This window comes from Bidens hawaiensis, unplaced genomic scaffold (genome assembly GCF_021521415.1).
Source record: "Bidens hawaiensis isolate Kalapana, Puna unplaced genomic scaffold, B.hawaiensis_p1.1 tig00037674_1, whole genome shotgun sequence".
In the NCBI taxonomy this organism is placed as follows: Eukaryota; Viridiplantae; Streptophyta; class Magnoliopsida; order Asterales; family Asteraceae; genus Bidens; species Bidens hawaiensis.
Window position 1 is genome coordinate 135,819 of NW_027496589.1, and position 18,749 is coordinate 154,567.

Sequence of the window (18,749 nt, forward strand, 5' to 3'; positions counted from 1 at the left end):
TGCTAAATGATTTATTGCAGGAGGTTGTAGATTGATACCGTATAAACCGTAACCAGTGAAGGTAACAGTTTGAAAGAGAGTTTCACTTTCTAGAGCTAAAATTACCAAACAAAGAACTTAGACATTGTCATGAAAATTGTATGGTGATTTGGTTCTCTTTTATTTTTTGGATTTTATGGATTAACCTATTTTGAAAGAATTTGCCATGTTTATGTTCATTTGGAACAAATATTCTGCATGTGTTTAGTATAGAAATGTAAAAACCATTAAAACCGACCGGACCTTTTTAATATGAAGCAAGACAGTTGGTTTCGGTTTGGCTGGTTTAAGATTCAAAGAGTTTGGTTTTTGTGGTTTGACGGTTTGGTGCAGTTTGAAACTTGATGCCAACAAGTCGTTTAAACTTGGCTATTTATATATTTTTTCCTACTTTTGGGACATGTTGTTATATATGATGTGTTGTAAAACACATTTACTTTCCGTATCATTTTTATCATGTTTTAATTGCTTTTTAGTATAATTATTAAGTTTTATGGTTTGTTTATGCTTAATGTTACAAAGATAATTGTTTACTTGTAGGTTATGAAGTTTGGTGGAAAAAAGAGTTAAATTTGAAGAGTTTAGGGGCTTAATTGTACAACTTTCAAACTTATAAGTCAAGGCCCGACCCAAGCCCACATCTTAAAAGCCTTTTATAATATTATATTAAGTTAATAACAAGAGTTTCCAGCCATTATCCACAAGAGAAACCCGAAATCAAAAAAACCTAAAACCTTAACAGCTAGTCCGATCGGAACCAGCAGCCGGAAAAAGAAGAAAGAAAAAAGAAAGAAAGGCGGCGGCTGAGGTGTCTTTGGCGGCTGGAGAGGAAGAGGAACATCATAGAGGATCTTGTGTAGCTGCTAGGGACCTTATACATCATAAATCTCAGCCATACTTGATAATAAAACATTCATAAACTTTACTTATTGTTCAAGAACCCTAATTTTGTTGATTTGGTCTTTTGCTTTGAATTGTTTTGCAATTGATTGATAGTTTATCTTGTGATTGATATTGTTTGGATCTTGAATGAATTTAATCATGTTTATGATGTTTTTCTTAAGTATGCATGGCTGTCCAAAATCTATAAGTAGCTAAACTTGCTTGTTCTACCTAGGATAGATGATTGTTGAGTAGTTTAGACTTGTTTAATGGATTGTTAATGTTCAAGACTTAAATTATTGATGTAAAGTTTAACTAAACCATAAATTAGATTGTGTGTGATGGCTGTGTTTTATTTGTTATTACTTATAATCCTCTTGCATTAGTTAATTGAATTAGTCTTGATTAATTGATTGCTTGTTAGACTCTTGACTTGGTGTTTAGGGTTTATTTGCGGGGTGTACAACCGTAGGGATAAGTGGGTAATATACATCATCTAAAATCAGTTAAAATACACCTTCTTTGAGACCGAGAGGTGATAAGAAGTAATATTGTCTCGTTGCTTTTACTTGTTAGAATTAAGACCGCGCGAGAGCGGGTTTTTGTCTTGTCAAGTTTGAGTGTTTATGTGCGATTAATTGGTTTAATTTGGGTTAAGTTAAATTGTTCCTCTATCCTTGGTGACATAGTATTTGTCTCCATTAGGATAGTGTGTCGATGAGACCGAGAGGAGAGTCGACATTGGAACACGTTAATAATTGTTTTTCCGGTTTATTCTTTAAAATCAACTAAAACAAGTTAGAGTTTGTTAGAGAGACTGAGAGGTAATTTGACTTTCTTAAACAAGTTTTAGTTGTGTCATCTTTTATAATCGGTGTCGTGAATATTTTCAATCCGTTGTCTTGTTATTTCTATCAACATGATTCATTCCTAGGTAGACGTCTTTATTCATTGAATTTAAACCAAAGTTTTCAAAGTTTTGTCAAAAGCTTTCATTCAGTTAAGTTAAGTAGTTAATAAATTCTAAAATAACTTAATTAAATATTTTGGTGAGTTTTGGTTAGAGTTTAGTAATTATAAACGTTTTCACGTGTCTTCGAGTTCGATATCTGGACTTTCCTCATCTGTGCTATACGCGATCGGTACACTTGCCGTTTGTGTGAACTAGGATAGATTGTTTGGTTTTTAAAGCTTAGTTGCGACTTGTGTTTTATTTATATATATTTTTTCGCACATCAATATACTCCCTCCGTCCCATTATAAGTGTCATAGTTTGACTTTTCAAGTCTTTCTTTTGCAACTTTGACCGTAAATATTTTTTTCCGTGTCATATAATACTTGATGAAAATTATATCAATGTAAAATACATTTAAAACCCACTCCATTCATATATTTTACATCAAATATTATATAACACAAACAAAAATATTGTCGGTCAAAGTTAAATAAGAAAGACTTAAAAAATCAAACTATGACACTTATAATGGGACGGAGGGAGTATATAATTCGGGGTGGAGAGGTAGCCAAAATTCCAACTGGAGGAACGGAAATCAGTCCGGCTTCCAGCAACGTCAGAGCCTATTCCAGGATTCCGGTGAGGGACCGAGTAGTGGGGAGAAGAAGCCCACGTTAGAGGAGATGATGGCACAGCAGACACAGATGCTGTCGCAACTCATGACTCGAGAGGACTCCCGTCACAAAGAAACTTAAGAGAAATTCCGGGAGCACGAGTCATTCATGAGAAATCAAGGAGCGTCAATTCAAAATCTTGAGCGTCAGATGGGAGAGATAGCAAGTCGTCTAAATGAGAGGTCGCCAGGTACACTTCCAAGTAACACTGAATAAAATCCGAAGGCGTTTGCGAAGGCTGTGACGACAAGGAGCTGTGCGGGGGCACGTAGCGAGCCCGTGATTCAAGAGGCGACGAGAGGAGTCGTTAACGAGCCTGCGGTAGATGTTGAGGAGCAGGTAGACGAGGAGATTCAGTTGGAGTCTCCACCGGCCAGGGTGCATCAAAGGCACAGCCCAGGAAGTACAGCACAGGCCGAGAACCAGCCATTACCCAGCACACCACCGAGAGTCTACAAACCTAGACTCCCATTTCCCGGGAGAGTCCGTAGGGATAGAGACGAGAAGCAGAACTCCAAATTTCTTGATCTTCTGAAGCAACTTCATCTTAATATTCCTTTCCTTGAGGCACTTACGCAAATGCCCAAATACACAAAGTTTCTCAAGGATATTCTTTCAAACAAAGAGAAGTTAGCCGAAGTCTCTTCCATTCCTCTGAGTGCTGGTTGCTCTGCAGTCTTGCAGAGAAAGTTACCGTAAAAGATGTCCGATCCTGGGAGTTTCACAATTCCCTGCATCTTGAGTGATAATACGGTCGTCCATGCGCTGGCAGATCTTGGTTCCAGTATTAATCTCATGCCGTATTCCGTGTATCGCAAGTTGGGTCTAGGCGAACCGAGGCCTACCCGTATGAGTATCCAGCTTGCTGATCGTTCTGTGAAATACCCTCGAGGGGTGGTCGAGAACATGCTTGTTCGTGTCGACAAGTTCATCTTCCCGGTGGACTTTGTCATCCTGGACATGAACGATGACGATAGTGTCCCACTCATCTTGGGCCGACCATTCCTTGCCACTGCACAGACATTGATCGATGTCTGCGAGGGTAAATTAATCTTAAGAGTTGGGGATGAGAACGTCACCTTTGACGTTCGACAGTCACTGAAACACCCCAAGTCTGCTGATGTCTCCTTATACTTCATTGATACCATCATGGAGCATGTCGGGGAGTTTTTCAGCGAAATTTGTGGAGGATCTGCCTCCGACACCCAGATTCTCGATAGGGAGATTCCGGAGATTAACATGGTTGCCGTAACCAATCAGTCCTTAAATGACGACACCGAGTCGCATACCCCTGAATCTTGCGTGTCTGCTGAGATCGTACGAGACGATCCAATGGACCGACCTTCGGTCGAGAGTCCTCCTCTTTCCTTAGAGCTTAAGGATTTACCTTCCCACCTTGAGTATGCTTTTTTAGATGAAGAGAGGAAGCTTCCGGTTATCATTGCATCTGCGTTGACCGAGGTCGAGAAGGAGAAGTTATTGAGGGTGCTACGAGAGCACAAGGAGGCTATTGCTTGGAAGATTATCGACATCAAGGGTATCAACCCTTCGTTCTGCACTCATAAAATCCTCATGGAGGAAAATTTCAAAACTGTGGTCCAGCCGCAACGGCGACTTAATCCGAAAATGCAAGAGGTCGTAAAGAAGGAGATCATTAAACTCCTTGATGCGGGGATCATTTTCCCCATTTCTGATAGTGCTTGGGTGAGTCCAGTCCAAGTGGTTCCTAAAAAGGGTGGCATGACTGTCGTCACCAACGAATGGAACGAGCTTATTCCCACGAGGACTGTGACAGGATGGCGAGTCTGCATTGACTATCGCCGACTGAATGATGCCACCAGGAAAGACCACTTTCCTCTCCCATTCATTGATCAGATGTTAGAGCGTTTAGCAGGTCAGCAGTACTACTGCTTCCTAGATGGTTTCTCCGGGTACTTCCAGGTTCCGATAGCTCCCGACGACCAGGAGAAAACCATTTTCACCTGCCCTTACGGAACGTTTGCTTACAAACGTATGCCGTTCGGACTTTGTAACGCTCCGGCCACATTCCAGAGGTGTATGGTGGCCATTTTCCATGATATGATCGAGGACTCCATGGAGGTGTTCATGGACGATTTTTCCGTATTTGGGAGTTCCTTCGATCATTGTTTATCAAATCTCGAGAGGATGATGTCCCGCTGCGTTGACACCAACCTAGTCCTTAACTGGGAGAAATGTCATTTCATGGTTCGCGAGGGAATTGTTCTAGGTCATCGAATCTCAAGTGCGGGGATAGAGGTTGACCGGGCAAAGGTCAAGACCATTTCTAATCTTCCCCCGCCGACTTCAGTGAGATCATTTCGTAGCTTTCTAGGTCATGCTGGGTTCTACCGCCGGTTCATCAAAGATTTTTCTAAAGTCGCGAGACCCATGACCAACCTCTTGGAGAAGGATGCTCCATTTATTTTTTCTGAGCAGTGTATCGAGGCGTTTGATATTCTAAAAGACAAACTAGTTAACGCCCCGATCATGGTTGCTCCCGACTGGTCGTTACCATTCGAGTTGATGTGTGACGCGAGCGACTTCGCAGTCGGAGCGGTTCTTGGACAACGGAAGGATAAGCATTTCCATCCGATCTACTATGCGAGCCGGACCTTAAATGGCGCACAGGAAAGCTATACCACCACCGAAAAAGAGCTTTTAGCTGTGGTGTTCGTTTTCGACAAATTTAGGTCCTATCTGGTTTTGTCCAAAACGATTGTTTATACGGATCAAGCCAATATTAGATATCTTTTCAGCAAGCAGGATGCTAAGCCTCGTCTTATCCGATGGATCCTGTTGCTTCAAGAGTTCGATATAGAGATCCGTGATAAAAAGGGGGCCGAGAATGTGGCGGCTGATCATCTTTCACGACTAGAGGGAGTTGATTCAGGAGATTCGGGAGTTAGGATCGACGATCGTTTCCGACGGAGAGTCTGATGTTTGTTACTGCACAAGAGGAAGGTTTTCCATGGTTTGCTGATTTCGCGAACTATCTCGCTGACGGATACCTCCCAAAGATGCCTTACCAACAAAAGAAGAAATTATTTGCTGACATCAAATTTTACCTTTGGGACGATCCATATCTTTTCCGAATTGGTGCTGATCAGCTTATTAGAAGGTGTGTAGATGTCAAGGAAGGATGGCAAATTTTGAGCCACTGTCATGTGGGACCGACTGGAGGTCACCACGGTGTGAATTCTACGGCAAAGAAAGTCTTTGATTCTGGTTTTTACTGGTCGTCTATCTTTAAGGATGCTCACCTGTTCGTTAAGAGTTGCGATCGTTGCCAGCGTGTCGGCAACATTTCTTCGCGAAACGAAATGCCCCAGAATGCCATTCAAGTTTGTGAGGTTTTTGATATTTGGGGTATTGATTTCATGGGACCGTTTCCAGCTTCGCGTGGAAACAAATACATACTCGTGGCCGTCGATTACGTGTCTAAGTGGGTTGAGGCCAAAGCTCTACCCACCAATGATGCCCGAGTGGTAGTCCGTTTTCTGAAAAGTCTATTTGTTCGTTTTGGAGTTCCGAAAGCCTTGATCAGTGATCGAGGTACTCACTTTTGCAACTCGCAGATGGATAAGGCGTTGAAGCGTTATGGGGTCACCCATCGACTTGCGACCGCCTACCACCCACAGACTAGTGGGCAAGTGGAAGTGAGTAATCGGGGAATCAAACGTATTCTCGAGAAAACGGTTGGTTTAAATCGTCGGGATTGGTCCGACAAATTAGATGACGCTCTGTTGGTCTTCCGTACAGCCTACAAGACTCCGACTAGTTCCACACCATTTCGGATGATTTATGGGAAGGCCTGTCATCTTCCTGTTGAATTGGAACACCGCGCTTCATGGGCCCTTCAAAGGGTTAATCTTGATTTACCTGCCGCAGAGGGTAATCGTTTCCACCAATTACATGAATTAGAGGAGCTCCGGGATCACGCATACGCACAATCATTTCGGTATAAGGAGCATACGAAGGAACTGCATGACAGGAAATTGAAGGGTAATAAGCAGTTCAAGTGTGGGGATAAGGTTTTACTGTATAACTCACGGTTAAGGTTATTCCCGGGAAAGTTGAAATCCCGATGGTCGGGACCGTTCACGGTTACTGAGGTTTTCCCGTATGGCACGATTGAGATACAAGATCGAAGCGGGAAGTTTAAGGTGAACGGCCATAGATTGAAGCACTATATTGGAGAGCCGATAACTGATCAGACAGTCGAGGTGTTCTACCTTGACTCATTCACCGAGGAATAGTCGTGATGGATGCACCACTCGGGAGACAGCCCGAGTTGTAGAGTTTGTATTATGATTCTCTTTATTATATGTTTTTATTTGTTTTATTTTTATTTATATTTATAAAAACATAAAAAATAAATAAATAAATATTTAATAAAAATCAAAAAAATTAAAAATTCAAAAACACAAAAATATGTTTATTTTTTATGTTTCTGTTTTCTGTTTTGTATGCCGCTACATACGAGCGAGTTTGAGTTGTTACAGGTATTATTATGCGCATGGTAGCTCTGATGGCGTTTTGGAACTGGTTCACCCGAGGTTGCAGCCGCGAATGAAATGCTATACGGTCGTTCGTTCGAATCATACACAGCTGATGAAGAATTTGCATCTTAACCAGGGGAGTAACCCGTTCTCTATTTTAATTCCTGTTCTTTAAAGTTTTAGTTTTATGCTTTACGTTTTATTTTTATTTTATTTCTTTTCCTTGTTCTCATCGAGGACGATTTCGTTCTAAGTGTGGGGATGGGAATTTATTTTACTTAGTTGTAGAAAATAATAATAATAATAATAATAAAAAAAAATTAATTTTAAAAAAATAAAAAATTTTCACTCGTTTTTCGTTTTCGTACGTTGTTTAAGTTAAAAAAAAAATAAAAATAAAAAATAAAAATAAAAAATAAAAAATGTCCTTTGTTTTTAGTTTCTGTTGCATTAAAGTGGGAGATGATGATATTTATCGGAAATCAGTTTTTCAAACTACTAATAATATGAGATAAATAAAAGAAAACGCACTTAACTTGGGATGTGTCGGTAGGCTCAGCCTTGAAAATGAAAGGGCAAATTTGATAAAACGGTTAAACGGAAATCTTTTGTGGGTAAAGCGTTTTGTCCGTGGAAAATAAGCAATGAAAGGTCGGGCCATACTCAAGCCTCAAATTTTGGTATGAAAAAGTGGAAATATCATGAGTTTTTAAAAAAATTTGAATACGTTATCATATGATGCTTGGGTAGGTTTAACGTTAGAGTATGCCGTGTAGCTTGTGATATAAATCTTAAAATGCTAGTTTAGTGTTTTACACCTCATCGGCGTATGGTTTTATAACATTAAATCCTGTATTGATGGGATGCTTCGGGTCCGAAGACCATGGGTCTGTATGCAATCTATTTAGCTGGGTATTCACAATTCCTAAGTGGGGTTGTGTATATTTAAAATAAAGCCAAAGAGCAAACCCTTATAAGTCTATAAACATGATCACAAAAAGTACGAAAGTACAAATACACTACAGACTTGATCATCCACGCTGTTAGTCATGTGGGGTCCCCTTGCTCGCGTCTCATTACCATTAAGAAACGGACCACAAGGGACACGCTACATGTAAGCCCTACAGATAAAATTTTGCATACTCACCTATGGTTATGGATTTGGGGTATTTCTTGATAACGGGGGTATGTCATGTTGTGGGGAGCACTGGCTATAAATAATTGAACCTTTATCATATCTAATGGCTACTTGGTAGACTTTGATGCTTAAGCTTAGGTGGATAAATAATACCCTTGATCGTCTTAGCTATTCATAAATATTGAGCAAAAAAGTTTTAATTCTGCTAATTTTGAGGTTTAAGTCAAGTTGGGGTGGTCTGGTCCGGTAAAAGCAGAAAATAAGCGGGTCTTAATTGTGTAAACCACTAAGTAATTGTAAGTCCCCCCGGGGGCGTCGCCGATCGATACGAGATCCGCACGAGGTCTAGGAGTGCGGAATCCTCCTAGACTCGTTATTGGTGTACAAGATGAAGAACACAAACACGTACACGAACAAATACACGAACAAATACAAGAACGGGATAAACAAATCTGCAGATTCTTATATAATAATCAAAACGAATTACATACCAAACTCGTAAACAAATGACGGCCGACCCGAGGTGAGCTCTACCTCGGGTCGTCCCACACGACTCTCACTCTCGGTCTCTCTTTAGACAAATAAACTGTAACACACAATACTCTAATTTCTGGATACAAAACCTAAACAAGACACACATATATATAGACAAAACATCTTCTCGGGCTTGGGCTTGGGCCAGTAGGCGAAGTTGTTCATAACTTCGCCTATGGCGAAGTTGTGATAACTTCGCCTAAGGCAGAAGTTGTTACCACTTCGCCGTTGGCGAAGTTGTTCTAACTTCGCCTAAGGCGAAGTTGTGCTAACTTCGCCTGTGGCGTTCCGCTGGTCTGAATTGCATAGCGACGGTCACAAAATGCACCAACAGTAATATTATTGTCGGATCTTATTTGTCCCGGTAAAGATTAATGCATGGGTTTAGGTGGACAACAATATCGATGATCGCGGTTTTTGCGTTTTTCTGAGCTTTAAAATATAACCTATATGTTTGATTTAACTTTGATTTTTCGATTCTGATCCAACTGCATTAGACTTTTTCAGGGACGAAAAAGGTTTAAGTGTGGGGATGTTTGATGTGTTGTAAAACACATTTACTTTCTGTATCATTTTTATCATGTTTTAATTGCTTTTTGGTATAATTATTAAGTTTTATGGTTTGTTTATGCTTAATGTTACAAAGATAATTGTTTACTTGTAGGATATGAAGTTTGGTGGAAAAAAGAGTTAAATTTGAAGAGTTTAGGGGCTTAATTGTTCAACTTTCAAACTTATAAGTCAAGGCCCGACCCAAGCCCACATCTTAAATGCCTTTTATAATATTATATTAAGTTAATAACAAGAGTTTCCAGCCATTATCCACAAGAGAAACCCGAAATCAAAAAAACCTAAAACCCTAACAGCTAGTCCGTTCGGAACCAGCAGCCGGAAAAAGAAGAAAGAAAAAAGAAAGAAAGGCGGCGGCTGAGGTGTCTTTGGCGGCTGGAGAGGAAGAGGAACATCATAGAGGATCTTGTGTAGCTGCTAGGGACCTTATACATCATAAATCTCAGCCATACTTGATAGTAAAACATTCATAAACTTTACTTATTGTTCAAGAACCCTAATTTTGTTGATTTGGTCTTTTGCTTTGAATTGTTTTGCAATTGATTGATAGTTTGTCTTGTGATTGATATTGTTTGGATCTTGAATGAATTTAATCATGTTTATGATGTTTTTCTTAAGTATGCATGGCTGTCCAAAATCTATGAGTAGCTAAACTTGCTTGTTCTACCTAGGATAGATGATTGTTGAGTAGTTTAGACTTGTTTAATGGATTGTTAATGTTCAAGACTTAAATTATTGATGTAAAGTTTAACTAAACCATAAATTAGATTGTGTGTGATGGCTGTGTTTTATTTGTTATTACTTATAATCCTCTTGCATTAGTTAATTGAATTAGTTTTGATTAATTGATTGCTTGTTAGACTCTTGACTTGGTGTTTAGGGTTTATTTGCGGGGTGTACAACCGTAGGGATAAGTGGGTAATATACATCATCTAAAATCAGTTAAAATACACATTCTTTGAGACCGAGAGGTGATAAGAACTAATATTGTCTCGTTGCTTTTACTTGTTAGAATTAAGACCGCGCGAGAGTGGGTTTTTGTCTTGTCAAGTTTGAGTGTTTATGTGCGATTAATTGGTTTAATTTGGGTTAAGTTAAATTGTTCCTCTATCCTTGGTGACATAGTATTTGTCTCCATTAGGATAGTGTGTCGATGAGACCGAGAGGAGAGTCGACATTTGAACACGTTAATAATTGTTTTTCCGGTTTATTCATTAAAATCAACTAAAACAAGTTAGAGTTTGTTAGAGAGACTGAGAGGTAATTTGACTTTCTTAAACAAGTTTTAGTTGTGTCATCTTTTATAATCGGTGTCGTGAATATTTTCAATCCGTTGTCTTGTTATTTCTATCAACATGATTCATTCCTATGTAGACGTCTTTATTCATTGAATTTAAACCAAAGTTTTCAAAGTTTTGTCAAAAGCTTTCATTCAGTTAAGTTAAGTAGTTAAATAAATTCTAAAATAACTTAATTAAATATTTTGGTGAGTTTTGGTTAGAGTTTAGTAATTATAAACGTTTTCACGTGTCTTCGAGTTCGATATCCGGACTTTCCTCATCTGTGCTATACGCGATCGGTACACTTGCCGTTTGTGTGAACTAGGATAGATTGTTTGGTTTTTAAAGCTTAGTTGCGACTTGTGTTTTATTTATATATATTTTTTCGCACATCAATATACTCCCTCCGTCCCATTATAAGTGTCATAGTTTGACTTTTCAAGTCTTTCATTTGCAACTTTGACCGTAAATATTTTTTTCCGTGTCATATAATACTTGATGAAAATTATATCAATGTAAAATACATTTAAAACCCACTCCATTCATATATTTTACATCAAATATTATATAACACAAACAAAAATATTGTCGGTCAAAGTTAAACAAGAAAGACTTAAAAAATCAAACTATGACACTTATAATGGGACGGAGGGAGTATATATGTATTATGATTATAAACTAATGTTATAACTTTAAAAGTTTTCTTACAAACTAATGATTTTGAAAAAGAAAAAAAAAGAGAAAAAAACTGTTTCAAACTGTGAAAACCATATCACTAAACCATCAAACCAACAGTTCGTCAAGGATTAAACGGGATCATGAACTCCTTGTTTCAGCATGATGCATGGTTTGACATGTTCCAACGCTGGACATAAACCCCACACCTTGGAAAGGGTAAAGCCTTATTCAATTTCTTGATACCGCTAATGATAGTTATAATATAACAAAATAGATCTAGGTGAATTCTTATCTATGATTATCATGTATTCATCTTATTGCATGTTATCATGAAGATTATACCCTTAAGTATTCATTCAGTATGTATTTAAAACATATATCTTTTATCCAAAGTAACATTTAACAGGAATAGTCATGTAGATTTATGTTCCAAAAGTAGTATAATAACATACGGTAAAAAAACTAAAAACGCAATCAGTCAACCTGAAACCAAGGACCGGTCTAGCCAGACCGGTCCATTTTGACATAGTAACACTATCAAGAACCATTCGAACCGGTCTGAGCTGGTGGCAGTGATGACGACGCCGATATTACTGCTGGAGTCAACAGTTTTGCGTTTTTAACCTTTAACACGTTGGTCAGAACAGCCAAAGGCGTCACATCTCCGACCACCGTCACCTTCTTAGCAGCAAATTCTATTTTGAATGACGTTACACCTGAAATTATATTATTATATTAGATTCTATATAACTAAACAAGAATAAAAATATATGTATTCTATATTTGTATTGATAGAAAGCAGTGAATCAACAATACCTTCAATCTTGGAGATATGTTTTTTCATTTTCCTTTCACAGCCTCTGCAGTGCAGTGCCACCTCCAGGACCACCACCTGGTTGGAAGAAGGTGGTGGATGTGGCGGTGAAGGCGGAGATGATGGTGGTGGTGGTGGTTGTGGTGTAGGCGGAGGAGATGACAATAAATCATGATCTTTCTTCTTGAAAGTCTTTCCATTACTAATATCAAGATGTTCACGCGGAGGTGATGGTGGTGGTAGCGACGATGATGGTGGCATAACATGGTGAAACTCGGATGTAGCTATGTTATTCAACCAGCACCTTGAAGAACTTGCTGGACTTATGAAATCACTTGTGTTTAGAAATTCATCATCTTTAGCATATGCGACACTCTTTCTTTTTATATCACCGCCAGCTTCCACCTCAGGCTTCTGGTTCCAGAGGTGGGGTTGGTCGGTGGTGGCAGCGGTGGTGGAGTGAGAAGGAAAGACACGACCTTGACCGAGTCTTTTCTCATATCGGATGATGGGATTGTGACGGTCAATTGCTCGACTGCCACCACCGCTGCCACCACAAGCGGTGGAAGAGGAAGGTGAAGGTTCTTCAAGAACTATAGAATCCATCACCACATACACATGGGTAGTGGATTGTAGCTTCATTAGCATATAATATATTCACCACTTTGAAAACTCATAAAGGGAAATGGTTTAGCTACCATAAAGTTATATCACACCAACTCAAGATATTCTACAATATATTCCCACGTAACTATAATTTATATCATCATTAAAGTGAAATGTTTAAGTGTTTATGTGATTCATATAGTTCTATTTAAAACTGATTTTGAAACGGATGTCCATAGCATATATTCTTGTAAATTTTTATAAATGTAATACATCTAATTATGTCGTATTTTTTTCTGTCAATACAAAGATTTGCTTACGTTTGTGCAATCTCAATTGACACTGAGTGACCAAAGCAATCGGGTTAGGTCTAGTGGTCCTGTACGTTTGGTTACGTACAACAACAAATTGATGGTTAGGTACGTCGTGCTACAAAGATGGTTAGGTCTAAATTCGATCTATATAACAACATGATTCTTTTGTTTCAAGCCAACAAAAATCAAAGAATTGAAAATGATATGATGATGTAAAAGGGGTCTCGAGTTTGATCTTATCGAGTGTTATATAATTGTTTAAGTTTTATAAATAAATAAATAAAAGTCTTGTTCGATTAAATATCCGTTAAAGTTGAAAAGGAGAGGAATAATATTTTTGAAATGTTGATGGAATATTAGTATCGTGTTCTTTTATTCCAAAGGAACTAAAACTTTCTCGTCCATTTGATGGAAAAGACACGTAACAGTGTAACACAAATCATGATTATTTGTTTTTCTTTTTTATTATGCAATCAGTAAATCCATACAATGCGATCTTAAATAAAAATATATATAATGAAATTCTTTGTTAAGATATTAAACATATCATCAAAATCAAACATTAAATTTCAAATTCTGGTTAATTCTGATAGATATTGACAATTGTGATGGTTTTCTCTTACAAAAATGGTAATATTGGTTCTTTAATTTTCTTTGACAAAATATTTTAGACCCGGTTAACATAATAATTAATATAATAGTTTAAATGTAAGAATCTAGTCATTTTGTTGATCCCCTTATTACATGTCTCTTTTAGTTTAGTTTGCTTCTTTTTATTTAAAGACCAGTCAGAATATATTCATTGATGTGACGGGCATATGATCGAAATGGTATCTACTAGCTATAACAAGTGAAAGAGAACCCAAAATGTAGTAACAATATGGCCGAAAGGACATCACAACGTGGTCTATTCGTTGATGTGAAGGGAATTTGGTCAGCGGTTTGATTCTTTAGACATGGAACTCGCTATAGCAAATGAAAGAGAAAATCAAATAAAGTCATGATAGGCCATTTTTTAAGTAAAGTACGTAGATATAAAAAAAAACATCAAAATGTGGTTGAAAATTTAATAGGATAAAAACGTATATTATTTGGAGCATAAAAGTACAAGTAAGACTTAAAAGAAAAACAAATTTAACCATGCATATATCTCATGGTTGGCCGCGATATCCAACCACATTCATTCACTATTTATGCCAATTTCTAAATATTTGTATGTATTAGAGCTAGTGATAAACTTCAATGAGAGATCTTAACCCCAAAATCGGGCTTATTTTGTAATTGTTAAAGCCGGCATCAAGAAAGAGTTGTGCCCAATCTTTTTCGGTCCTCTCTCTTCCAGACAACAAGTTCATCATATGCATATCCAAGAAAAGTTGAGTTTCGAGTACATCATTATTTTCTTTGTGAACCTTCACGACCATGTCTATGATAATCAGTTTTCCTTTATTTTCCTTGCTCGGAATTGCTTCTTTGCATCTCTTTAGTATCTTCACGCATTCGTCATCACTCCAATCGTGTAATATTAACTATTTTATTTTACACAATAAATAATAAAAAATAAGTTTATAAAAATACTGAAAGAAATTGCCGAAAAGAAACTAATGGCTACATATGGGAGATATTAGTTACGGTGTGGCATAACATCAATATATGTAAAGGAGAAATATTTTGAATACCTTAAGCAAAACTGCATTTGCTTTAGGAATGGCTTCAAACATGTCTCCACCAACATAACTCAAGTTTTTACTTCCAACCAAACCATCCACTACATGAGGAAGATCAAAGTTGATGCACCTAATATTGGGAAAAGCTTTGGCAATAGAGTCGGCAACAGTCCCAGTGCCACCCCCAACATCAACAATGGAATCCAGCCCTTCAAAAATACCCTCACAATGTTTAAGAACAACACTCGTAACAATCCTTGAATCGCTAGCCATGCCTTCATTAAAGAATTGATTAAGCTTCGGATCTTGGCCTGCTAGATCCCAAAACGACCTCCCATTGGTTGTGTGAAAGGGGGTGGCATCATCATTTTGGAACCATTTGCTCATATTTTCCCATGGATCCATTAGTATTGGATTCACCACGGATAGTAAAAAGGGCCTAAGGCTTAATGGCTCTTCCTTTAGAAGCAATCTAGAAGTAGTGGTTAGCACATAGCCTTGATCTCCTCCCTCCTCGTCATTGCCTTTGGGTGTGGTGAATACACTTTGTTTCACAAAAAAACCCGAGTGAACAAGGACACGCATAAGCCGATGGACAAAAGGAGTTCGCTCCTGGTTTATGCCGAGGGCTTCAACTAATTCAGAAAGTAGCACTGATGAACCATGACAATTAATAATATCGGGTATTTCTAGCTGAATTGCACATTTAAGTGACATGGGTTTTATAAAGCTGAAAATATGGTTCCATATGTGATTTTGAGAATCAAGTAACTCATCTTTAGATAGCTCACCATTTTGCAATGCCATCTGAGAGACAATTGACATGCTGTGAACATACATAACTTGTCAATATATAGACGAATTGTAACATTTAATAATGTATGTATAATTACTTAGAACCACTTGCTAACTGAAATCACCATAACAAACCACATATCATGGATATCTTCCACGTTTTATACTAAATTGCCACATATAAAAATGACATCTTCATCTGAAATATTATATCTTTGGCTGTTGATTCTTAGGATTATCTCTTCTTCGAGTGTATGGACATGGGAATATATTATACATATATTTTCATCGTAAACGTAAATGTATGACATTTTTTCAATATACAAATGAACAACGGCGGATCTTAAACGCATAATATAGATGGGTCGGAGGAAATTAAACAATAATTCAACTGAGCCGGACTCAATACATATACTTTTCTTTTTTCAGAAAAAATACACCACTACGCGAAAAAGGTGGGTAGGCCGCGGCTCGGTCTTGTCCGTGAAAAGGTCTGCCGGTGCAAATGAATAAGCTAATTAAGTGAAAGATTTGAAATATTCTTGAATATCATAATTCAGCATTTACTTTGTAATTGCAAATATTTGAACCCGCAACCTCAAATTTGTAAGAAGGAACACCATACCACTAGATTAATAAATCATGAGTAAAAACTTGGGTTGACGTGTCACTTTAACAGTAGATCATAATACAATGCGTCAATTTCCATTAATAATAAAATCATTAAATTTACAATAAAACCAAAATTTGAGTTCATACTTCTTTAAAACTCGTTTATAAAAGTCCTTACTAATTTATTTCTTCATTTACAAAAACTCTTGATACTTTATTTCCTGAAGCCTCGATCAATTCTTGTCAAATGGCCATGGAACCTAACGGAGATGAAAATGACAACACAAAAGCACATAGTGGGTGGATAACAAAATTATAGGAAGTTTAACTTATACAATTAAACTTGTAACATATGATCTTGTAATTTGTGACATAATAATTAAGTTTTTTTTTTTTGTAGAACAGCTAAATATTATTGTACCTTATGGGGATTGAACCTTTGACTACCAAATTTACACCTTAGATAGATGGTAAGAAACAAGTATGTAGCATGGAATGTGTTAATAGAAGCTGCTACGATTATGGCGACACTAACTTAACGAAAAGTGACTTGATGATGATAATAGATATGAATTGAGATTTGTAGTATGAATAAAGTTTATTTTAACTATATTTGTCATAATTAGAAATTATCTAATTAGTATAAAAAAGAAGTTTGATGTCACAAATTACTTTTTTAGTTTTTTTACAAATAAGGTATATCTGTAGGATGAATTCATCAGTTCCCCCTTTGGTAGCAGTGACACCAGGGTTCGATTCTCTTCTCTAGACATACACTTGAAAATTGTTATTTTGACACTGTAGCGCACATGTAATTGTAAATAGAAACTTTGGAGTATAGCACGTATGTAAGTAAACTAAGAACTTTGGGATTTTATTTATTTTTTTTATTTTGGTATCGTAAAAAACGTAATGAAAACCGACCGAATGACAATTTTGTTTTAGTTCTGGTACCGTAACGAATGTGACAGAATCCGACCGAATTGCGTAGACTAACAATATCAACGCCTGAGTTTTACCATCTGACGCAACCCCACTTGACCACCTCAATTTTTATATATTTTTTTAGTTCCGTTACCATAACGCAAGTAAACGGAACCGACCAAATTCGTGTCGACTTACCCCTCAACGCCCAAGATCGACAACGCTTGAGTTTTACCGTCGCCCGGGTAATACCGACCTGTCCTTACGTGTAGACTCTCTCCCTTTCTTTGAATAAATAATTTTGGGTTTATTTCCTTTTTTTATAATTATTATTTTTTGTTTAAATATGTTAGTATATATAAGAGTTTTGGTGCCACAAGTACCCAAATGAGCCATTTGGCAGAAGACATTTTTCTTTGTTTTGTTTTTGTTCCGATACTGTAACGAACGTGACAGAAACATGACAGAATACGTGTAAACTCACTGCGTTTTGTTTTAGCTCTGGTACCGTAATGAGCATGACGAAAACCGACTGAATGCCAATATTTTTAGTTCCAGTGTCGTAATAAACGTTGTTTTGGTCAAAAATCGGTTAAGGATTAGTTAACCAAATTTGAAAGGTGAGGTTTAGTGCTATGATGATAATATCGAATATATAAAGATTGCAAACACAAACACGAGGATTTGTTACGAGGAAAAACCCTTGATCTTGATCGGATCGCCGGCACAAAAACCCCGGGTGATGACAAATCGTCTATCACCACTTTATTAATGTAAAAATCGTATTACAAGGGTGGAGTTTATGATAAAAGATTACAATGAAACTAAGTGTATGTGATCTAACTTAGAGTGTTCGTGAATGTATGCAGTAAGTAAGTGTGAAGTGACCTAGATTTGATCATAAACTCACTTTATAACTTAAAATAACAACTAACAAAAAAGCCCTACTGTAGGTTCCCTGGATGGATCTGCACGGGATATCTCGATCTACACAGGTGCGGAATCCCTGCGTAGGTTGTTACGAGCGTAGAACACGAATCAAACAAACACACGATACGAATAAACGAACACACGTTATATTATAACCGAAACACGTGATATAATCACTGAATACAGACTCAATACTCTCTGGTTCTCACGTCTCTCGACTCACACACGTCTGTATGTGATTACCTTCAACAACTCAAACTAACCGTGACCTAGCGTATAAATACACGACAACTTCGCCTGATATGTTCAGGCGAAGTTGTTGCTAACTTCGTTTGACTAACAAGTTCGCCTGATAAGCGAACTTGTCAGTAACTTCGCTTAAACATAAACAAAACACAATTAACATTACAGACTGGATTACAGACACTAGACTATGAACTACTGACATTATGCACCAACAGACTCCCCCTTGGCAGTAGCTTCATATCTTTATCTTTAAGCACTTGTCTTGTAATCTTCATGCATGCACTCCCTCTCTTACACAGACCGTGACTACTCGCTGATATTTCCTCGCTTCGTCTTTCCAAGCAGGAATATAGAATATCTTCTTCTCGTTTAACACCTGCAGATCAGCTTTAGATAAATTAACAAGATGCATCGGATAATACACTCTTAGCACTTCTTGTTCGTCTTTGTCTTCCATCACGGCTTCAGCAGTCTGGCAATCCACATACCACCATTTCAGATCTTTCAGCACATCTTGAGGCATAGTCTTTATTGGAACCTCTTTCAAACACCGAATCGGCTTATATTTCAT

At 37.6% G+C, this 18,749-nt stretch overlaps 2 protein-coding genes across 2 annotated transcripts; both read right to left on the reverse strand.

The window, feature by feature from the left end:
• Nucleotides 1-11,619: 11,619 nt before the first annotated feature.
• Nucleotides 11,620-12,828, reverse strand: LOC143589631 (uncharacterized). The gene is made up of 2 exons (XM_077070340.1): nucleotides 12,087-12,828; nucleotides 11,620-11,986 (listed from the first exon to the last, which is right to left on the reverse strand). The coding sequence occupies exons 1-2, from the start codon at nucleotides 12,730-12,732 to the stop codon at nucleotides 11,808-11,810; spliced, it is 825 nt and encodes a 274-aa protein (XP_076926455.1). The 5' UTR covers nucleotides 12,733-12,828; the 3' UTR covers nucleotides 11,620-11,807.
• Nucleotides 12,829-13,822: 994 nt separating this feature from the next.
• Nucleotides 13,823-15,478, reverse strand: LOC143589632 (trans-resveratrol di-O-methyltransferase-like). Its single transcript, XM_077070341.1, has 2 exons — nucleotides 14,684-15,478; nucleotides 13,823-14,533 (listed from the first exon to the last, which is right to left on the reverse strand). Exons 1-2 carry the CDS (start codon nucleotides 15,476-15,478, stop codon nucleotides 14,231-14,233), a joined length of 1,098 nt encoding a protein of 365 aa, XP_076926456.1. The 3' UTR covers nucleotides 13,823-14,230.
• Nucleotides 15,479-18,749: the final 3,271 nt, after the last annotated feature.